Raw genomic sequence first — 23,723 nt, 5'->3', positions numbered from 1 at the left:
CTTCCCTGGAACTACATGCATGTGGAATGGGAGGTCCCCAGCAAACTGGGTTACGGCTCAGTTTTAGAAAGTTTTGTTGTGTTTTAAGTGCCTGGACACTCCAGGGAAGGCTAGACACCATTGTGGCTTGATTTATGGTTGGTTAATGTTTTAAGTAGTTGATTGGTGTTCAATTGCTGCTAACTTCTTCCTCAAACCCTCTTTCTCCATTACCACCCCCTTCTCCTTTCCTTCTCCTTTCTTGCTTGTGCTTCTGACTGGGGCCTTACGTGTTAGAGTTAGTGTGTGTAAATAACAGCTTCAGTCCTTAGCTTGTGGTGTGTGTGGTTATTCTTCGAAGGGCTGGCTAATACCATCTTGGTACGGGGTTAGGAAGGTGAAGATCAGGGTTAGCTGGTGTTTGGTCCAGAGCCTACCTTGCAGGGGGGTTGGGTGGACCCCAGCCTTTCTTCACACTTATACCTCTCTACTGGGCACTAGTGAGACCACACGGTGTATGATTCTGGGCACATTTCTAGAAGGACATTGACAGGTTTGAACAGGCTCAGAGGAGGGCAACAAAGATGATACAGGGACTTTGAGGACATGCTCTGTGAAGACAGGCTGAAGAAACTTGGGATGTTCAGTCTGGACAAAAGAAGACTGAGGGGGCCATGTTAACAGTGTTCAGGTACATAAAAGATTGCCACAAGGAAGATGGTCAAGAACTATTTTCCATTGCCACAGAAGTTAGGAACCAAAATAATGGGCATAAGTTATAGCTACTTAAATTTCTATTAAATATAAGAAGAAAAAACTTCCTGATGGTAAGATCTGTACAACAGTCTATGGAGGTTGTGGGTTCTGGACAGCCACCTCTCATGGATGGTTTAATTGATTTTCCTGCACATTGCAGAGGGTTGATCATTGTGGTCACTTTCAACTCCATGATTCTACTCTTGAAATGAATGGGTCTTAAGGTAGTACCCCTGACTAATTCAAGTCCCATTCATTTCTATGGGTTTACTCTAAGCTGAAATGAATGGGTCTTAAAGTTACTCATGACTCATTCAAGTCCCATTCATTTTCAATGGATCTACTCTAAGCAGGATTTATGTTGGGGTTTACTCAATCTCATCTCTCCGCATCCCCCCCCCCTTTTTTTAAACCTCCCTCATCTAGCTTGGATATATAACCTGCTAAGAATGTAACCAGACTGCTTGAAGGAAAAGACAAAGCACCGGCATACCCAGCAAGCGGATATTATTAAGGAGCCGGCCGTGGCAGCTGCGCCCTCCTCGGCTGTTCCACCGCCCAAGCAGCGAGGCTGCCCGAGCCGGATCCAAGCCCTCTTCCGCGGAGCGCATGAATGGGAGCCGCGGTGACGTCACTCGGCGGCGAAGCCTCTCGGGCGGCTTCCGTGAGCTCATCGCTGCCGACAGGCTCCGCCCCTTCCCCGGCCTCGGTGGCTCACGGGGCTGAGACGTCAGCTTTGCATGGCAGCCTCCAGGAAGCGCTGAGGTGCGAGCGGGGCAGGGAAGGATCAGGTGAGAGGTTCAGAGGTTTCGAATGGAAGGAGGCTGCTCGCACAAGCGCTGCGGCGCGCATATGGGGGGTGGGTGTCCGTGGAGAGGGGCGCGCTGGGCGGCCTCGGAGTTCCTGGGTGGGGGGAGGGAACACCACGTGGGTTTGGGGGGCTAACTAAACAATGGTAGCCAGATGCAGTATAGGGATAACGCTAAGATAAAGCACATTCACAGTAGCTGGACTGAAGGATCCGGGTCAACTACATCATCATCATCATCATCATCATCAACAACAACAAAATACAAGAAAATAATAAAATACAAACCGCTGCAAGCTCTGAGTTTGCAAAGAAACGGCAGAGCTTTCAGTTTCCTCTTAAGAGAGCCTGTTATATGTGTGTATTCAAGAGTCCCAGGTAGTGTGCATTCTGTATATTCATACAGAAGTAAATCCCGCTAGGTTTAGTGGGGCTTATGCCCTGCTCTATATCCATAGGATTCCAGGTTTAAACATATGAATTGAACTTTGGCTATATAGGAATGGGTTTCCTAAACGATTGCTCTCATCTTTGCTGATTCACTCCCACTTCTGGGAAAACTTTAGAAGCCTCAGATGGTTCTGAGAATAAATGAGATTCTTTTTGAAAACGCAATTGCATTTTTTATTAAAGTGAAACTGCCTTGAATGGTATAGAGCAAATACGTTTTTTTAAAAAAAACAGCAACGAGCGATCAGTCCTTAAATATATGAAGTGAGTTTGGGTGCAACATGTTTCTGTTTAGATACTTCAGATCAAAAATCTTTAAAAGATAAACAGGTTACTGCCAAGGCTATTGATAATGAGTGTATTTTTTTAAAGAAATAGTACAAATAGTTTAGACTTCTGGAAAAAGGTCCCAGATGTGATCGCATCTGAGAAGCAAATGGAATGCAATCTGTTCTTATGTTGATTTGAATACTTAAGGGTGCAATCTTATGCATTTCTAGAAAGAAAAAAACTCTTACAACTCCCATCATTCCCCAGCCAGTTGTGCTAGTTTTAGGACTTTTTTCCAATTTAAATATGCATAGGATTCCACCCTAAAAAAGCCTTCCAGCAAGAAAAAGACTTGACTAGAATCTGTACTTCTTAACTTCAAGGATTCACCAAGATCTGTGAAATGGAAATGGGAAAAATGGCACAACGTTAAATGAAAGGAACTATTTCATCAGCTCTACACCTCAGAATGAAATCCTGTGCCTATCTATTTGAGAACAAGCCATATTGAATGTAGTGGGATGTACTTCTGAGTTAAAATTGGGCTATAAATTCATGGCAAGATGCTCTTCCTCTCTCATTCCTATACTGCTCATATAGTAGCCATAGAGATACATAATTTTATTTATTTATTACATTTTTATACCACCCAACAGCCGAAGCTGTCCGGGCGGTTCACAAAAATTAAAACCATTAAGAACATAATAAAATATCCAATAATCTAAAAACCTAAATACAAAATACAATATAAAAAGCACAACCAGGATAAAACCACACAGCAGAAATTGATATAGGATTAAAATACAGTATTAAAACAGCAAAGTTAAATTTAGGTGTTAAAATACTGAGAAAATAAAAAAGTCTTCAGCTGGCGACGAAAAGTATACAGTGTAGGCGCCAGGTGGACCTCTCTGGGGAGCTCGTTCCACAGCCGGAGTGCCACAGCGGAGAAAGCCCTCCTAGTAGCCACCTGCCTCACTTCCTTTGGCAGGGGCTCACGGAGAAGGACCCCTGTGGATGATCTTAATGTCTGGGCAGGTACATATGGGAGGAGGCGTTCCTTCAAATAACCTGGCCCCAAGCCATTTAGGGCTTTGTATGTTAGTACCAGCACTTTGAATTGGGCCCGGACTTGGACTGGCAGCCAATGAAGTTGTAAAAGGACTGGCGTGATGTGATCTCGCCGGCCAGTCCGTGTTAGTAAACGGGCTGCCCTGTTTTGTACCAGCTGAAGCTTCCGGACCATTCTCAAAGGCAGCCCCACGTATAATGCATTGCAGTAATCCAAATGAGAGGTTATCAGAGCATGGATAACTGTAGCTAGACTATCTCTGTCCAGATAAGGGCATAGTTGGTATATCAGCCTAAGCTGATAAAAGGTGCTCTTTGCCACTGAGTTTACCTGTGCCTAAAGTGACAGTTCTGGATCCAAGAGCACCCCCAAACTACAGACCCGATCCTTTAGGGAGAGTGCAACCCCGTCCAGGATAGGGCAAACATCACCTTGCCGGACAGATGAACCACCCGCTAACAGTACCTCCGTCTTGTCTGGATTGAGTCTCAGTTTGTTAGCCCACATCCAGTCCATTACCATGCCCAAGCACTGGTTCAGAACAGCCACTGCCTCACCTGGGTTTGATGAAAAGGAGAGGTAGAGCTGGGTATCATCTCCATATTGATGACACCTCAGTCCACATCTCCGGATAACCTCCCCCAACGGTTTCATGTATATGTTGAACAGCATAGGGGATAAAATAGAGCCCTGTGGAACCCTGTGGCATAAGTGCCACGGTACAGAGCAATAATCCCCCAGCACCACCTTCTGGAATCAGCCATCCAAATAGGAGCGGAACCACTGCAACGCAGTACCTCAAACTCCCAGCTCAGACAACCTATCCAGAAGGATACCATGGTCGATGGTATCAAAAGCCGCTGAGAGGTCCAGGAGAACCAACAGGGTCGAACTCCCCCTGTCTTTCTCCCGACAGAGGTCATCCCACAGGGCGACCAAGGCAGTTTCCGTTCCAAAACCAGGCCTGAAACCCGATTGAAATCTAGATAATCCGTTTCATTCAAGAGTGCCTGGAGTTGTCCTGCAACCACCCGCTCAAGCACCTTGCCCAGATGCAGTATAGGGATAAAAAGCTGTTTTACATATTCTCTATATTTCATGAGGCACTCACCTTTCTAGGGACAGCTTTAAAAACCTGGGATAGAAGCCAATGCTAGTCCTATGTAGAGTAGACCAATTGAAATGAATGGGACTTAAGTTAGTTGTGACGATGGCCAGATCAACACCTAGCAGTTTATAACACTTTGAAAGTGGCTTGAAAATGGTATATGGAATGTGTCCTGGGCCCCAACAGTTGTCAATACTATTATAAACCATTATAAAACAATAGTGTAGATCCTGCCTAACTTAAGTCCCATTCATTTTAATGTATGTAGCACTGAGCTTGGATTTTACCTCTAGGCCCTGAGGGGCCAGGGAGCTCAAGCCAACAGCTTCTGAAGATACTTCCATTAGTCTGAGAACATAAGAGCTGTGCTAGATCTGAACAAAGGCCTATTGAGTCTAGGGCAGAATCTACACGACTGTTTTAAAATCGTTTATAACGGTTTTAACAACTGTTGGGGCTCATGACACACTTCATATGCAGTTTTCAAAATGTTTTCAAAGTGTTTTATCCTGCTTGGTGTAGATCTGGCCTGGCATTCTGTTCCTGCAGTGGCCAGCCAGATGCCCATAAGCAGGACCTGAGCGTAATAGCACCCTCTTGCATACTGCTTCTGATATAGCCATCCTCACTAGTTATCTTCTATGAATTCCAAGTGAATTCTATAGTATAACTATGTGCTGTGTGAAGACGTACTTCTTTTTGTTTGGCCTCAGTCTCCATTTAGTTATTGGATGACCCTTGTTTCTAGTATGAAAGAGAGAGAAATTATTATTATTATATTTATTTATATCCCGCCTTTTCCCCAGTACTGGGACTCAAGGCGGTTTACAAGATTAAAACATGTACAATTAAAACATATAAATATAAATTACAAAAGTTAAAATAGAATTAAACCTACAGTAAAATTTAAAACATGTTTTTTTAAAAAAAAACAACCCTGTAACAGGTTAAAAAAGGGGGGAATGTATCCCTATTCACTTCCTTCATATGATGTATAATTTTATACATGTCTTTTATGTCTCACCCCACTTGTAAGCTAAAAAGCCCCAAATCTTGTAACTTTTCCTTGTAAGGGAGTTGCTCTAGACCCTTGAATAGTTTGACTGCCCTTTCTGCACCCTTTCCTGCTCTATTACATCCTTTTTGAGGTTATCCTTTATTCTTTTGTCTTTTGAACTTCCAAATTTTTATTTTTAGTATTCTAAGTTGCAAACCACTTTGAATTGCTTAGCAAAAGGGCAGTATGCAGTAAGTAAATAATTTAAATGAACAAATATTAGTGTGTTGCTTGTAGTGGTATTTTTAGCTGCTTTTTATTCTAGTACTAGCTGTACCTGGCGTAAAATACACCGACGCCGTTGTAGCATATCTTAAAGTTTATTAATTAAATATCATCGTGGGGGCGCAGGCTGCTTGGAGTCTGCCGATACAGTGCCGTCTGGCAGACCTGGGGGGCAGGGAGGTCAGGGGGAGGGGGAGCAGGTGTCTCCCTCTTCCCGGGGTTCCTGTCAGCCTTGGGCCGCCCACTCAGCTTGCATGAGATTAGGCCGGGGCCTGGGTTCACAGCAGGTGAGTGGCCTCGCACCCGGCCACCAAGGGCCCCGGCCGTGCCTCGCTCATGCTCCGGACCATGGTGCTGCCCCCTTCGTGGGTGGGTGGGGAGTGAAGAGGCAGAAAGGGGGGTAGGATTGCCTTGGAAAGCCCGGAGGAGTCGAGCGAGGGGCTTAGCAACCTGTATCAGTTGACATTACACGTTGTTACTGTTGCTTAGCAACCTGTATCAGCTGATGCCTGTACGGAAACATACCTAAGCATTTTATATATATGGATTGTATATTTCTATGTTTTTAACTGATTATGTAATCCTACTGTTTTGTTTCTATTGTATATTGTATTTTGTTGGAAGTTGCTTTGATAATTTTTCATAGAAAAGCAGGGTATAAATTAGTATAGCCCTCTTGTGGCATAGTAGTTAGAGCACGGTTGGGCAATTTGGGGCTCTGCAGATGTTTTGGCCTACAAGTCCTGTCAGCCCTACTCAGCCTAGCCAATGGTAAGGACTGATGGGACTTGCAGGCTAAAGCATCTGTAGGCCCACAAGTTTCCCACCTTAGGGTTAGGAGATGCAGGTTCAAGTTCCCATTTAGCCGTGAAACTCACTTGGTAAGCTTGGACCAGCCATTCTCTTTCGGCCTTCCCTACATGACAAGGTTATTGTTGTGAGGATAAGAGCAGTGGCTCAACGTTCAAGCACATGATTTGTATGCAGAAACATGTAACCTGGGAAAGGCTGTTGTCTGAAGCCCTGTAGAATCACTGCCTGTCAGTGTAGTTGGTACTGAGCTAGATAGGCCAATGCTCTAACTAAGGCAGCTTTCTATGAGGAGTGTGTGTGTGTGTGTGTGTGTGTGTGTGTGTGTGTGTGTGAGAGAGAGAGAGAGAGAGAGAGAGAGAGAGAGAGAGCGCGCGAGAGAGAGAGAGAGAGAGAGAGAGAGAGAGAGAGAGAGCGCGCGCGCGCGAGAGAGAAGCTTGTAAATTGCCCATAGCTCCATGGAGGAAGGAAGAAAATAGTATATAACAGGCAAAGGGGAATTCATTCTCCTTGGGGTCATGTAAATGTGGCTATGATGTGGGAGGCATGGGTGCATGTGCTGCCCATGAACCATTTCAACATTTTGGACTTCTTCCCATATGAAGCATGTCATGGGTCCATTGGCAAGTTCTTTTTCCAGGAGCTGCAGCTGCTGAATGAGCGACTGCACTTTCACTCTTTCTCTCCCTCTCACACATGCACATTGCCCCCCTTGAATGTACTTTGCCTCCCTTTTTTCTTTCTCGCTAGTGTGTTTTCTAGTTACTTGGCATTCTGCTATTAAAGTCTATACCACAGGCCATACAGAAAGTGTCTGAGGATTGCCCACCTGTGGTCTGAGGTGACTATAAATGGTCTGGACCCCTTCTGAAATTTATGACATGGCTATTCTTTCCATAAGGAGTTCAGAGCAGCATACGTGGCAGTAGCATACGTGTTTATTGTACCTCGCGAAGTTGATGTCAAGATAGACCAAGAGAGTTTGACATGGCCCTGGGACTCCTGGCTGAGAAGTGATTCGAGTCCGGGCCTCGGTCCAGTCCTCTCTCCACTAGGACATTCTGCCTTCTGTCCTGCTATTGTGAATTAACACAATCCTATCGCTGCAGCAATCGTTACTTGCAATTAGCCATTGTGGGGGAGGAGAGAGGTTATTGTGGCCAAAGTCTCTCTGTACCTTTGAAGTTTTGCTCTTTGCTTTGTCAGGCACTACCAAGTTAATGAAGAGCAAGAGAAGAGCAGAATAGTGTTTGTGCTCTCCAAGGCTGGGAAATTTGGGGTTCTGAAGGAAGACTACCCAGGACAGGTAATGGGGGCAATGCATAGATCGTGGTTTCGGAGACACTTAGAAGAGTGCTTTCCTTTTTCGCTGATGGGAAAATTCATTTAATTTCCGCTTTGTTTGGCTTTAAATACCAAAGGGGCAAATGATAGCAGAGGCGGTATCAAACTTACTGCCTGTATATAAATAGTGCTGCTGAAGTGCAGGAGGTAATCTGTACCCATGGGAATGCAGTGGAATTGGGTTAAATGACCACCCAAGGAAAATGGAAGGAAGAAAAACGGCAGCGCTTTGTTAGAGGTTGAATAGCACTGTGCCAAAGGCCTTGGAGACCCACAATTTGAAGTTCAAATTGTCCTCTCAAGGCTTGTCCTCTCAAGGCAGGAGTCAGGTGGGGCGGGGCAGATAATATAAAGGAAACAATAATGGAAATGAGAGTGAATAATTTGTGTTTTGTTTTTTAAAATGGTACTTAGTCATTCATGAGAAAAATGAAATTTCTACAGCTTTATTCAAAGTGAAACTCACAGCTTTATTTACTGTGAGATACATTTCCCTGAGCTCAGTGGGACATATTCTTATAAGAGTAGTTAAGGATTAAAGGTCCAGTAGGGAACAAATCAGTGAATCTTATTACACTCGGCAGAAAAGTGGGAGAGTGATTTATGCGCAAGGAGGCATCTAGAACCCTGTTAGAAGTCCAAGAATCTTAAAGAAGCAGTATCTAGTCCTCATTATGGAGTTGTTGTTACTAAGGGGTCTTTGGCAGTAGAATGTTGCCTTTGCAATAAGGATATAAGGAGCTGCTTTAGAACAGTGAGAACAATAGTCCAGTTTTGTCTAGACAGCCGATCAAAGGCTCTTCAGGAAGTTTTGAGGCAGAAGGGAGCATGGTAGTGCCCTATCTTGTAGAGATGATGGAAAGCTGAGTAGACCTAGGCAGGATCTACGCTACTGCTTTAAAACGTTTTATGACAGTAGTGACAACTGTTGCGGCCCAGGACAGACTTCATAGACAGTTTTCAAACCGTTTTCAAAGTGTCATGTCCTGTTTGGTGTAGATCTGGCTCTGGGGTCCAACTAGATGTGTGACACGGCAGTAGAATCAGTGAAGTGGAGGAGGAGAGAATTGCATTGGGGTCACAATGCTGGAGGAAGGGAGCGTTTCCTGATCTGAATGGCCTTGTCCAAAGCTTTTTGCCCCTTGGGAGAAAGTGGGAAAAGGTGTATGTGTGCGGAGGGAGGGCAGGGGCTAATTTCTTTTTCCCATTGATGAGGCCACAATCCCATTTTGCCCCCCACTCACCTATGTGGCTGCTTGTACCATTGGGAAAAACCTCACAGGAGCTCTGCACGCAGCCCTCCCCATGTCACAGCCAATTTGGCCCTTAAAAATAAGCCCCTCCACAGATGTGTTTGTAACATGAATTATATTTCTGAAATCTTGTAAGTGGATGCATTGGCTGGTAAGAGCTATGTGCAGCCTGGTGGCACTTGCCCATAATTTTTAACGGAATAATTCCCTCAAAGCAAACTTGCTTTTAAAAACAAACAAACAAACACAATAGAGCAGATTAGTTGCTTGTGCACTATTAAAGCATCCCTCTCCCTCTTTCCACCACCCTGAGCTTTGTAATATGTTTATATGTTACCAAGTTCTAGGGGTTGCAGAGTTACATCGCTGTTCCAAAGTTTTTCTTAATCAGATTCTTAAGGGCGCAATCCTATGTGTATTCAGAAGAAAAAAGTCCTACTACTCCCAGCATTCCCCAGCCAGCCATGCTGGCTGGGGAGTGCTGGGAGTTATAGAACTTTTTTCTATCTAAACGTGCAGGATTGTGCTCTAATTCCTTTCCTGCCAATAGGAGACAGATATCTCAATCCTGAAACCATGTTTCAGTCACATTTATTGGCAACGTGATACTCTCTTGCTGAGGCTTGGCTAGTATATAGTATGACCCATGTTTTATATTGGATTTTGCCTGCCAGAAGTAATTTCTACTCCATTACCCAATCAATAGCCATCGTAGATGGTGGGGTGGTGACTGGCACGCGAATCCATCAGCAATTGAATGTCTGTCACGCAGCAGTTGCCTCAGTTGGCCTTATGCTTATCAATGCATAGCTGAATGTTCGGATAGAGTCTTGGCAATGGATACAGCTAAAGGGAACCCACAGAAAGGCTTACATTTCATTGGCTGGTTTCACACAGCATGTTAACCCACACTGAGTGGATGAGTGTGGGTTGTTCTTGAACCATGGCTTTGTTAAACTGTGGGTTAGTATGTTATCCGAATCCAGGACATTTTCCACAGGGTGGCTTGTTAATCGTGCAACATGGCTTGTTAAACACCCTGAACAACCCAACAACAAAACATGGGTTCTCAAAGTGGCTTGTTTGAGAAAAATAAGCCACACTGCATAATTAATAAGCCACCCTATTGGAATGTCCTGGGATTGGACAATACGCTAACTTACCGTTCAATGAACAACAAAAGGTTGAACAACAAACCACACTCAACCACTGAATGTGGGTTAGTGTGTTGTTTGAACCCAGCCTTTAAATGGTCTGAGGAAGAAAGAATTTCCACTGGCTCAATTTCTCTCATTGCACTGTTGGTGTAAACAACTTCACTTACTGAATGCAGCATCATTCGTCAAAGGACACAAACATTCTCTCCTCTGGAATATGGTTATTCTGACCAGATGGTATGTTATCATAAGAAGAATGATCTTCTAGCTCTAGCATCACGCTGAATGAAATTTGGTGGAAGTTTATTCAGGATGAATTACAATCTGAGCTTGTTTATTATACATGCTAGCCCTCCCCTGCTTTCAGATGTTAATTGATATGTATCTGTATTCACCAATCTGGTGTCTTCCAGATGTGTTGGATTGCAATTCCCATAAATCCCAGCCAAATGGCTAGGGGAATTATGGGAGTTTCAGTCCATCACATCTGGAGGGCACCACGTTGAGAAAGACTGATATGTCTGATTGTACAATCACCATCCTTTATGAATGCCAAATTAATCATGCTGATGTGTCAGCACAACTGTGTGTAGCAGATATTCTAGTTCGTCACTTGAGTACTGGATTGGTCCAATATGACACCTGTTTTCCAGGGAATGAAGGAGTTTGAGAATGCACAATTGGTGTCAAAGCCTCCTCATTATAACCCTGAGTTATTGATGTGGAAGCAATATTTATGAGCACGAACCAAATTTGCCCCACAAAGGGCCACTTTAGGTGGGTCACACCAGGAGCACTGCTGCCATACATATACAAGTACAAATAAATAAAAAGTGGAACCCAAAATGTATATTTGGTGAAAGATGGGCCCCAGTTCTGAAAAGGTTGAAGAGCACTGCTTTAGAGGAACTGGGCTTTTAAGTTTTCAGATGGCTGAGGTCTCTGTGTGTGAAAAAAGAATAATAACACTTAGTTGTGCTTACTGTTTCTTTTCTTTCTCTGCTGATTAGGGCTGTAATTTCTAAATAGGATGCTATAAACACTGTTTGTTGGAAGACTAATAAGGGGATAAGTAGGATTGCCAGACAGAAAATAAGGGTTTCTTTGCAATTGTCATATAATGACTTAAGGCACAATCCTGTGCATGTTTAGACAGAAAAAAGTCATACAACTCCCAGCATTCCTGGGTTCCTCCAATGCAGGAATTCTAGGACTATTTTCTGTCTAAACGTGCATAGGGTTATGCCCGTAATGTGTGCTTTGTAGAGTTGTGTAATGGAATAAAGAATGCATGACAACTATAAAGAGGACGTTTGCACCTTCCAGACTGGAGGCGCCCAGTGACAAGACAGACATATTCCAGTGTTATGCTTCTTGAGCAAACGATTTCGGTACTGCTGCTTAAGGCACACACTGAATTTGTATAAAACCCTGTGCCATTAAACTCTCTCCACTTCGAGAGTTACAAAAACTACCTGGGAATAATTCCCTTTGAACTCAGTGGGGTTTACTTCTGAGTAGACATGCATAGGGCTGCACTGTTAATTTCTTAACTCTTTTCCAATAAAATGGCAGCTCTGTAGGTTTCTGTGACATTTGAATTGCTAAAAGTAGTTCTTACTTCTCTCCCTCTCTCCCCCACCCCCCTGATATTTACACCCCGGAAATCTTCTCTTGGTAACCTTTGTCGTCAAGGTTTTACCTGGTTTAAACCAGAATGAGAATAACTTGTCAATTTTAGAGATTTAATTTCTCTATGACATGGGTCCTGTGATACATAACCTCTTTAAGTGAGAAGGGTGAAGCTGGAAGTATTTGGCAGTCTCTGTCCTATGTTTCAACTTGGTGCACACATGGATGTGGTGAAAAGCAGAATTAAATTGTTGTTGTTTTTAACTAATAGGCTTTTAAAAAATCCTACTGTTCTTTCCTCTGGAGCAGTGTCTCCTGCTTTCCTTTAAAATAGGGGTAGGCAGTTTGCAGCCTTCCAGATGTTTTGGCCTACAAGTTGTCCACCCCGAATTGTTAAAATAAATAAAACAAGTGAAATATTTACGTACTTATTTATTTATATCCTGCCTTTCATCCAAGGCGCTCATAGCCGCATTAATGAGTCTCTCCCCACACTTCATTTTATCCTCACAGCAAACTTGTGAGGTAAGTTAGGCTGAGAAATGGTGGCTCACTCAAGGTTACCTAGTGAGCTTCATGGCTAAATGAGGATTTAGCCCAGTCCTTGTCCAGCACTCTAACCACTACACCTCATTTACTTGGTTTCAGGAAGGGAATATGGAATGTGGCAAGGCTGGGGTTGCTAGATCCAAAGTGCAAAAATGAAAATGTTTTCTTTTTGCAGGGGGCGGTGGCGGTCAGAGAAAAGTTATTGAAAAGTCAACGGGGAGGAGGGTTGTAGGACCTCCTGGCTGTTCCTGGAAAGAAGCTGCAATAGGATGGAAGATAGGAAGCAGTGACTGGCTCCAGGAACATTCTCCATGGCTGAAAGCACAAGCAGCAGCTTGTGAATGGCTTCCTTCCTGTTCTATGTCCTTGCCCTTCTTCCCTCATGCCTCAAAGCATCTGTTGCTCTTTATCTCCCAGTGCTTCCTTTACACAGTACTTCCTCCAGTCTGCCATCCATTAACCATCCCCTGCCAAACAATTCAAAATTAGAAATGCAAGGGCTGTAAGCCCTTGTCATGGAAGCCATGTGCAGCCAGCAGAGAGCTGATGGGAACCAAGATGCCCCTTCTTCAGGTCCCCCTGTAGCATGAGGAGGAGAGAGAGAGAGAGAGAGAGAGAGAGAGAGAGAGAGAGAGAGAGAGAGAGATGGCTCAAGCAAGCATTTTCATTTGCAGATTCTGGTTGAAGACCTTGGGATTTCCTCCTGGAATTTCAGTTATTTGGGTACAAAATCTGCAGGATTGTAACTAAGACGTTTAATCTTTATTTATGCTTGGTAGGAGTATGGCTCCGAAGATCACTACAGAACTGCTTCGGCAGCTTCGGCAGGCAATGAGGAACTCCACATATGTGCCAGAGCCAATCCAGGCCTACATCGTGCCCTCGGGAGATGCGCATCAGGTACTGGACTTTGCTAGAACTCTTTTCTTGCTAATGGAATGCCCCTTTCAAAAGAACCAGCCAGGAGTGTTTAATTTCTGGAATATGGAAGGAAGCCAAAACAGCACATTATAACCAAGAATGGCTTTATGTCAGGGACATGAGGCCTCTTCCAGGATAAGGGCTGAACTCCATTTTGGAGAAGTTCTTGAGGGATGTGTGCGTGCATGTGTACATGCATTCCAGTGGTAGGTAGGGGCCAAAATACTAGAAATACTAGCATGTTTTAGCTTAAACATGAAATCTTATGCATATTCAGAAGAAAAAAGCCCTACTACTCCCAGCATTCCCCAGCCAGTCATGCTGGCTGAAGAATGCTAGGAGTTATCTTGATCCTGAACAGATATCTCCATCCAGAGTTTCAGGATCGAGATATCTGTCTTCTATTGGCAGGAAAGGAGAATTAGAGTGCAATCCTGTGCATGTTTATACAGAAAAAAGTCCTATAACTCTCAGCATTCCTCAGCCAGCATGAGGGGGGTTGGACTCGATGGCCTTATAGGCCCCTTCCAACTCTACTATGATTCTAAGAATGATCTTCTAGCTCTTGCATCATGCTGAAGGAAACTTGGGACCATTTGTATACCTACCTTTCCCCCCAGGATTGTCCCAGGAATCATCCCTGTGTATCCAAATGACACACAGTGGATCCCAGGACCAGGCAGGGGCATTCCCTCCATTTGCCTGGGGTAAAGGGCCTTGGTGGCAGGTTATTCAGGATGAATTACAATCTGAGCTTGTTTATTAATGCATGCTAGCCCTCCCCTGTTTTCAGATGTTAATTTCTATATATCTGTATTCACCAACCTGGTGTTTTCCAGATGTGTTGGGTTGCAACATTCCAGTGGTAGGTGGGGCCAAAATACTAAAAATACCAGCATGTTTTAGCTTAAACATGTGATCCTATGCATGTTTAGACAGAAAAAGCCCTACTGCTGGCTGGGGAATGCTGGGAGTTGTAGGGCTTTTTTTTTCTGTCTAAACATGCATAGGATTGCACCCTAACACTGTTTTGGCCAGTAACTAAGCCTTAGGAGAGGCATTTCAAGCTCTGAGAATGGGGGGAAGCTGCAGGAAAGCCAGGAGAGCAGCAAACAATAGGTGGAAGGGGGGAAGGAAGGGGGGAGCGTGGGCATCTGGGGGTACCTCAGGAGGGCTGGTCTTGGTCCCTAAGCCCGTGCTTTACATGAACAGGTGTGTCCAGATGGCAACTTCTTATGCTTTGGCACTGAAAGAATGAGAAGCAAATGAAGTAGACACACGCTGACACTTTTTATTGAAATTGCTAGAAGCGGTATACTGGGAGGGATATAGACAGCTAAGACAAAAAGGGAATTGGAAATGGAGAAGTGGGAATAGGGATGGGAAGGAAGGGAATGTGCAAATACCAAAGCACATGAATGAAGCTGCCACTTGGTTTTTTAAAATTTTATTTTCCATTTGTGGTGGCCTCTTCTATTGTGACCATGGGCAGAAAACAGAGTTCTTGAAACAGTTCATACACACTTTCCACTACAGCCCAGCTTCTGTTTTTACACACGGCTGCAAATGGTTAAATAAAAAGGTTTCCTGATGGTAGAATGTTCAGTTAGAAGCATTCTAAATTAGAACGTTCAGCCATGATTGCCCATGATGGACAGCTCAGATGACCGCATTGACTGGGTTCGCACAACACACTCGATGGGGCATTGATTATTTGCCGTCTGCTTGCTTGGCACTAATCAGGGTCTAAAAAGCTGGTTTTTCATAGTGTCTGTGCCCATGCAAAGGGATTTATGCAAAGAACAACAGTGGTACCATTTGCCAGAACAAACATTCATGCATACTTTTTCCACTCTCCGTTGAGTTTGTTCTTTTCTTTCACAGCAGATACAGATTCCTCTTTTCCTGCCTGAGGCTGCTTGTCTGTAGCTGTGGTTCCATTTGCTAGGCTTTTTAACAAGCTTCTGTGAATTCTGGAATATGACCTGCAAGATTCTTTATTCCTTTGTGTGTCTTTGGGGAATGCAGTAATGCAAACACCTTGCATTATGCTTTTCCTGCTGGGCGAGTTTATCAAGTTATTTCTGTGCAGAGAGCTGAATGGACATAAAACCTGCTTGTTAGGTATCTATTTCAGCAAGGCCTCATCCCATATTTACAGGGTTTACACCATGATTGCTATTGTGCAACCACCTCTACATTGGATCCTTGCCCCTCTTGGATAATAAAAGCTAGCAGGGATGGAACAACTGGCTGGGCCAGAGAAGTGATTAATGCCTCTTTGCGAGAGGGAGTGGTCCTGGGCTGCCTGAAAGAGGCGGTAGTGAGACCACTCCTGAAGAAATCTTCCCTGGACAATCTTAATAACTATAGGCCAGTAGCAAATGTTCAATTCCTGGGCAAGGTCCTTCAGCGGGTAGTTGCGAGCCAGCTCAAGGCACTCTTGGATGAGACGGATTATCTGGATCCATTTCAGTCGGTTTTCAAGCCTGGTTTTGGTACAGAAACATCCTTGGTCACCCTGTATGATGGCCTATGTTGGGAGAAAGACAGGGGGAGTGTGACTCTGTTGATTCTCCTTGACCTCTTGGTGGCTTTCAATACTATTGGCCATGGTATCCTTCTGAGATGACTGTCTGAGTTGGGAGTGGGAGGTACTGCATTGCAATGGTTCCCCTCCTACTTGATGGGTCGGCTCCAGAAGGTGGTGCTTGGGGGACGCTGCTTGGCCCCATGGATTCTCCAGTATGGGGTTCCGCAGGGGTCAGTCTTGTCCCCCATGCTGTTCAACATCTACAGGAAACTGTCGAGTGTGGTCATCCAGAGTTTTGGAGTGTGTTGTCATCAGTATGCTGATGACACGCAGCTCTATTTCTTCTTTTCATCTTCATCAGGTGAGGCTGTGGATGTGCTGAACCAGTGCCTGGCTGCGACAATGGACTGGATGAGGGCTAATAAACTGAAGTTCAATCCAGACAATATTTATTATTTATTTATTTATTTATTACATTTTTATACCTCCCAATAGCCAAAGCTCTCTGGGCGGTTCACAAAAATTAAAACCATCATAAAACAACCAACAGGTTAAAAACACAAATACAAAATACAGTATAAAAAGCACTGAGATACACTGAGATGCTGTTAGTGGATGGTTCTGCTGACTGGATGGAGGGTGGTAAACCTGTTCTGGATGGGGTTGCACTCCCCCTGAAGGAGCAGGTTCATAGCTTGGGGGTTCTAGAACCATATCTGTCCCTTGACGCTCAGGTGGCCTCAGTGGCACAGAGTGCCTTCTACCAGCTTTGGTTAGTGGCCCAGCTATGCCCCTATCTGGACAGGGATAACCTGGCTTCAGTTGTCTATGCCCTGGTAACCTCCAAATTAGATTCCTGCAATGCACTCTATGTGGGACTGCCTTTGAAGATGGTTCAGAAGCTGCATCTTGTGCAAAATGCAGCAGCCAGAGTGATAACAGGAACCAGAAGGTTTGAACATATAAGTGTTGTATCCTGGTTATGTTTTCCATCGATTTGTTAATTGCTGAGGATCTGGAAGAACAGAAGACTCAGCAGAAACTTAAAGGTCAACTCTACACCTGGACATTGAGTGTCATAATTGAATAATTGTCTAACTGATTGTCTTCAATTAAGGGTTTGCAAGGAGTTGCATCATTGTACAGGTTGTCTATAAAAGTAAATGTGTTTTCATGTTACTTACTTCCATGTCCCTTACCCAACTTGATGTGAGCTGTATTGACTGACCGTTTGTAAGTATTTGTATCTGTATTGCCATAACTAAATTATATATTTATTTGCCAGTAATAGGTTTGTTTTAACCTACAAAAATCTCTGTCTTAATTCACATCTTTGCTGACTTGGCTGAGAACCGCTGCAACCTCTGCTAGTCTCTGGAAGGCCCAGACAGAGACTTAACAGAAAAGGTTATGTGCCAGAAACCCAGTCTGTGCCATAACTAATCAGCTTCTAAAGCCATAACTCAACAATAAGACCCACTCTGGCCTGTTTGCATTGGCTGCCTATATGTTTCTGAGCCCGATTCAAGGTGCTGGTTTTAACCTATAAAGCCTTACACGGCTTGGGACCTCAATACCTGATGGAACACCTCTCCCGACATGAACCTACCTGTACACTGTGCTCAACATCCAAGGTCCTACTCCGGGTGCCTACTCCGAGGGAAGCTCAGAGGACGGCAACAAGAGAGAGGGCCTTTTCTGTGGTGCCCCCCCCCCCCCGGATTGTGGAACAATCTCCCTGATAAGGCCCACCTGGCCCCAACATTGTTATCTTTTCGGCACAAGGTCAAGTCTTTTCTCTTCTCCCAGGCATTTAGCAATATGTAATTAGCCTGGGTTTGTTTTTGTATGTTTTTGTGATTTTAAATTTTTGTATATTGTTTTTAAGTTTTTGTCCTATGTAAACTGCCCAGAGAGCCTCGGCTATGGGGCAATATACAAATGTAATAAATAATAATACCAGTGCAGGCTTTGGCATATATATGGTAGATACATGGTGTCAGAGTTTGATTAGAGACACCTCGTTCAAATCCCCACTTTGGCTGTGAAGCTCATTGGGAGACCTTCGGCTAGACACGATCTCTGGCATAACCCACCTCACAGGGTTATTGTGAGGATAAAAGGGTGGGACTGATGATGTAGGTCACCTGACGTCTTTGGAAGAAAAATGAGATTAAGATGCAATAATGAGTTCAATAGATAGAAGGGATTGATAAATTATCAGATTTTCTTCCAATGCAGCTTTTTGTGGCTTCAAGCAGGGGTTAGTACTAGCTACTATTTTATTTGAATTTTTAAGGTAGCACTTATCTAAAGCAAAGCAATATTTGCTTGACTTTTTATGAGGCTAGAAGGGAGCGGATGATGATCTAATTCTGCCTTATGTATTGAAAATTAAATCTGCACCAGTGTGAACCTTGGTTGATGCTAACCAGAGCTTCCATTTCCATCTAAACCAAGTTTTGAAGCTGGTTTGTAAACTTTTCTTATGAAGGCACATGATTAGCTGTAATTGTGGCTAGTGTGGATCAAGATATGACGCTAAACCATGGGAAGGATGAATTCATGCCATTAATGAGAGCAGAAAGGAAGCATAACTGTTCCAAGGTTGCCCACTATTTGCAAACTATGATTTGCAGGGAGCCAGTATTACAGCTGTGCTGAATCTGTGTTACCAAGTGTTTCTTTGTGAACACAGCAGTAAAGCTGCTGCTACTATTTTTTTAAAAAAATAGATTTTGCCCTAGCTCATTAGGTTTTGAGTTGTACAGAGCGTACAGGTCAATGAAGTTTTCTAGGTCGTCTCATCGAAAAGGCTAGAACAGCTCATTAAGAGTGGCTGAAATTCTTAATGGGAAGTGTTTAAGGGATGCATCTCTTCAAGCACTACTTGTAAAACCCAGTTAGAGGATGTCTGTAAACCACGCAAAGTTTACAGATTGAAGACATCGCATATTACAGCTTCCAAGATCAGAAGACACTAGGGAGTTTCTTCCGCCCACGTTGCCACATCAAAGGCCTGGCTTTTTGACTGGCTAGTTGGCGTGACCACGAGTGAAATAAACAACAGTACTCAGGGGAACGTTGGAGGAAAAAGTTCTGTAGATCTAAAATAAACAAATGACGAATAAATGCCTTATTGGAGGAACTACATTCTTAATGATATTAAGGACTTCTGATGAAGAACTTAAGATTTTTCAGTATGTTCCCCCCAGTCCTACCGAGTACAAGATCAAAGCTAGACTCAATCTAACTTACGCTGTGCTTTGATGCCCCTTTGTTGTTGTTCATTGCTTTTTTTTTATCCCCTCTTCCCCAGAGTGAGTACATTGCACCTTGTGATTGCCGAAGAGAGTTCATCTGTGGGTTTGATGGCTCAGCAGGTATGTTTCCCGAACTGTGTTTGACCCAACACATTTGACACTACTTTAGCTTTGAATGCCAGGCCCCTTCGCAGGTGATCAGGGCCCCTAATGTGAACTTCTGCAGCTATGGAAACTTGCTGGACTGCTCTACGGCATTGTTTTTACATCGGGTCTGGATAGGACTATTTTAACACATTTCTTTGTTTCTTCCTGCATGGAGCTTATCTCTGCATAGAAGCTTGTAGAGAGTCGCTCAGAAAAACAGCAGCTAGAGCTGAAATACATGAGCAGAAACTCCATGTGCTGTGTATCCTTTTCTGGGTTGGTTCCATTTCAATCCGCAGGTGGGGGATCAAAGGCTTCTATGCTCTCCATGTAAAATACTCTTCACCAGCCTCCCCCAACCTGGTGCCCTCCAAATGTTTTGACCTACAGCTCCCATCATCTTTCACTATGTGCTGGCAAGGGCTGATGGGATCTGTAGGCCAATCATCTGGAGGGTCACAAGTAGGGGTGGGTAAAATTGGCGAGCGCTTGTGCCACTGCTGTGGCCCGCCCCTGTGAGCAAGGCTGCGTAAGCCTCCGCTAAGCATTTGTGAGTCTTGCAAGCACTTGGCAACTGCTCGCCCTGGCTTCTGGCATTGTGCCGTCCCCCCGTGCGTTAATGGCAGCCATCATTAACACAGTGGGGGGAAGTATGCAATTTCTGGAGCCTCTGGGAATCGCGCCTGGGAATTGTGTCCCCCCCCCCCCCGCACCGATGGGAGCATTAAAGGCCCTATTAATGCAAGGGTAAATAGGCCCCTTTAAGCCCCCCTTGCTTTGGTGGGGACAAGGATGTGCGATTTCCCAAGGCTCTGGAAACCAAGCATTTCCCCCTTTCAGGCTCATGCTAGCTGCCATTCAAGCGAAGGGGGGAAGTGCATAATTTCTGGAACCTCTGGAAACTGCGCACTTCCCACACGGCATTCATGGCGGCTGCCATAAATGCAGGAGGGGAAAAGTCACGATGCTGGGAGCCAGGGCACGCATCTGCTGAGCGCTCGTGGGGGGCTTGTGAGTGCTCGGGTGTGGGTCCCGCTCGCGCTGAGCCCATCTCGCTAGGTCCACGAGGGCGGAGGGTGTCTACTGCCCTCAGAGACCCAGTTGGCTGCTCGCAACAGCCCTAGTCACAAGTTGCCCATCCCTGACTCAGAAGTAAACCACCTTAACTTCAATGGGACTACAGGTAAATGTGGGTAGGTATGTAGCGTTAGATGTCATTTCAGCGTGGCCTCTGTGGTGTGTTCAGTTCTCTCTTAAAAAACGTCTTCAGGGACAGATGCTTCCTCATGCTTTTATGTACTGGGGAGTGGGAGTTACAATCTAAGCAACCTGACTGCTGCTGCTTCACCTTTTAAGGGGGTGAAGCCTGTCCCTTCAGATAGCATGGATAGATGGCTCAACCACATTTAGTGCAGACTTGATATATTTCTGCACATAAGTCCATAGCAACATTTCTAATGAATTTTGCTTCTCTCTCTCTCTCTCTCTCTCTCTCCCCCCCAAGTGTGTGTGTGAGTGAGAGAGAGAGATTGTTTAGGTCACTTCTGGAAAGCTGTTTTGCTTCGCAGTTTGCATGCTGGGTAGAAAGAGAAAGGTCTGAATTGTCCCTTCCCTTTTCAGCATCTACACCAGCTGGAATGGTGATGTAATACCAGTGTAGTAATGAGCCTTTGTCAACCCCCAGATGACCCTCCAATAAAGTAAAAATCCTGTTAACCATTTCGTGCATTGATTGCAGCTCTCTTTTCTTTCTCCCCCTGCGAGGCCAATCAAAACAGATTGCTTGTCGTCTGGCAGATTGGGGATTAGCAATAAACAATGTTGGTTAGCCAAGTTCAGTCTTCTTCTTAAAAAACATTATTTTGCGGCTGATCTGGCTGGGCGTTGAAACTCAGTTAATGTGTGCGTGCGTGCAGTGGAAACCCTTGCTTATCTTGCATGGGAACAACATGTTCTGTTTGGCAGCAAGTCCTACGGCTTCAAGCATTGAACGGCAGCCATGAGATCTAGATTTCCTTTCAAGCTGTCCCGCTGTTTAACGAGCAATGCAAGCATTGTCAAGTTACCTATTCCATGGAGCCCTGTTTGCCTCTGACTGTAAAATGACGGTGAGCAGGCAGCCGGGTTTCCGGGGGCTGCCTAAGCACCAAGTCCTCCGATTAGTCCCCATGCCTTAAACACATGCACTTGTCCTGATGTCTCAAAACGGCACTTGCCCTTGTGCTGCAGAGGTATCACGCTGTGGCCTCTTCTTCTTCTGTTTTGACCTCCTGGATCCTTTTGATCAGAACGTTTGCTTCCTTGCCTGTGTATAATACCCTTCGTCTGCTGCAACACACACGCAGGCACTGATACATTTTTATTTCTTTTCAAATATCTATTATTAAGAAACTATATTTAAAGGTATCAATATATATATTTTTAAAAAAATTAGGGTAGACGCATGGAAGGCGTTTTTAAACAAAAGTATTTGCGATTTAATTTTTTTGAATGAGAGAAATAAGCTAGCATCAATTGTTACTACGCAGGGCTGAAAGAGGTTTGGTTGGCATCTCTATCACTGGCCTGCATGAAAACCTATTGTAATGTTTTATGCATTAACAAATGAGAACATTGCAAGAGCTTCTGTGTTCCTAGACAGGAAATGGGGCCAAAATGAGAGGCTATGACGCAGTTTGCACATTGTGACAACTTCTGGGCAGTTTAACCCAAGAATTGTTGGGTCTGAGCAGCAGCAAGCAAGTGCACTGCCTCATGTGCACTCATCTCTCTTGGTTTCAGTCAGCAACCAAGGAACGCTCCCTTATTCTGACATCTGAACAAGTTGGGTTAACTCGGGGGGTATAAACAGCCTAGAATTAACCCAACAATTGCCCATGGCTTGTTGTCATGATGTGCAAACTGGGTCTCTGTTACGCTGAGTGACATCTTCTGGAAATGTAGGCATGATGTAGGCCAGGCTGCACCAACCTGTTGCCCTCTAGATGTGTTGGGAATTATGGGAGTTGCAGTCCAACACATCTGGAAGGTGCCAGGTTGGTGCAGCCTGGCTTACATGAACGTTAACATGGCTCAGGTTGGTTAGCTGGGCACAGAGATCAGGCAGGATGAAGGGGGTGAGCTTTGGTGACATGTTAGAGCAGGGGTGTGCAACTTGTGACCCTCCAGATGTTTTGGCCTACAGCTCCCCTCCCCTCCCCCTCAGCTATTCTGGCTTAGGGCTCGTGGGCATGTTAGACCAAAACATCTGGAGGGCCATAAGTTGCCCTTTCCTGCATTAGAGGACAGGAATCTTCCAGCTGTATACAGATGGCTTAAAGTGCAAGAAGTGGTTTGAAATGGAGAAGAGGAAGCAAAAGCAACTGCAGGTACTGAGCTGATGCGGACTATGCTGCTTCATGATACAACTGGTGGTGAACGACTGACCGAGGTTTCCTCCTGCTTGGCCCTTTTCAAGGGGAACTCCAGAGGTCTAGCCTGGGCTTGAGACAATTGAAGCCAATGAATTCCCATCTGCTTAATCTTTTCTTGTATGACTTTCAATGACAACACTAACCATGTGTGAATAGAATCATAACCTTGTCTGTCTGCAATGCTGCCTTTCAGGAACCGCCATTGTAACGGAGCAAGATGCAGCCATGTGGACAGACGGACGCTATTTTCTGCAGGCTGCTCAGCAAATGGATCCCAACTGGACACTCATGAAAATGGGTATGTGCGACTCCAGACTAGTAGTTCTCAGCTGTACAGTTACTTTAGTTGAACAGTTGTGCTTCTTAACTCATTGGCCTGCTCTCTCTCTCTCCTGTTGTAAGTTGGAGGATGTTATTTTCTCAAGGAACTCTGCACTGTTCATTCAGTCATTCAATGCTATCCTGTAACATTTGAGAATGTTGCAGGATAGGGCAACAAAGCAAAGAATAACCTTATGTTAATCTGTACACTTTACTGAATGTGATCCTCCTATGGAAAATCATAGCATTATATATGCCTTTTTCTTAAAACTTTGTTATATAGTACAAATATACATCCCACCTTCCTGTCTGAATCCTGCAGAAGTATCTAGTGGTCTTCATTTGAATGCAGCCTGACTGAGATCGATGGCCACCCAGTAAAGGTGTTGTGGAAGCTTTGTGACTTCCTGCCGTAGCTTTTCCTTTTCAAAAGTAAAAGCTGCTTTGTGTGAGGTCTGAGGAGTTTGAGACTGACTGACGTTGGCCTGCAGTTGAGGTCCTCTGAACTCTGCACCAAACATTCCAAAAGTCACTCTTAAGAGAGGCATATTGTGCATGTGGAAAGACCAGATCTGATAACTCAAAATTCAGAAAACTTTAAAAAAAAATGGTATCATTCTTGCTGCAGAAATGTCTTTTCATATCAGAGTGTGTA

General features: G+C 44.5%; 1 protein-coding gene across 2 annotated transcripts in view; it reads left to right on the top strand.

Annotated features, from left to right (window-relative positions):
• Positions 1–1,448: 1,448 nt before the first annotated feature.
• XPNPEP1 (X-prolyl aminopeptidase 1) overlaps positions 1,449–23,723 on the top strand; it is a 50,394-nt gene continuing 28,119 nt past the window's right edge. Inside the window, exons 1-5 of one of the 2 annotated variants that reach the window (XM_063132619.1) lie at positions 1,449–1,526; positions 7,742–7,841; positions 13,250–13,370; positions 19,244–19,307; positions 22,941–23,045. In XM_063132619.1, coding sequence (XP_062988689.1) covers positions 13,254–13,370; positions 19,244–19,307; positions 22,941–23,045 — 286 coding nt within the window. In that variant the 5' untranslated portion in view covers positions 1,449–1,526; positions 7,742–7,841; positions 13,250–13,253. The remainder of the gene's footprint in view (positions 1,527–7,741; positions 7,842–13,249; positions 13,371–19,243; positions 19,308–22,940; positions 23,046–23,723) is intronic. The other variant, XM_063132620.1, reaches the window with a different exon arrangement.

Source organism: Elgaria multicarinata, chromosome 8 (assembly GCF_023053635.1).
Source record: "Elgaria multicarinata webbii isolate HBS135686 ecotype San Diego chromosome 8, rElgMul1.1.pri, whole genome shotgun sequence".
NCBI classification, from domain to species: Eukaryota; Metazoa; Chordata; class Lepidosauria; order Squamata; family Anguidae; genus Elgaria; species Elgaria multicarinata.
This window is presented reverse-complemented; position numbering and strand designations above follow the sequence as displayed.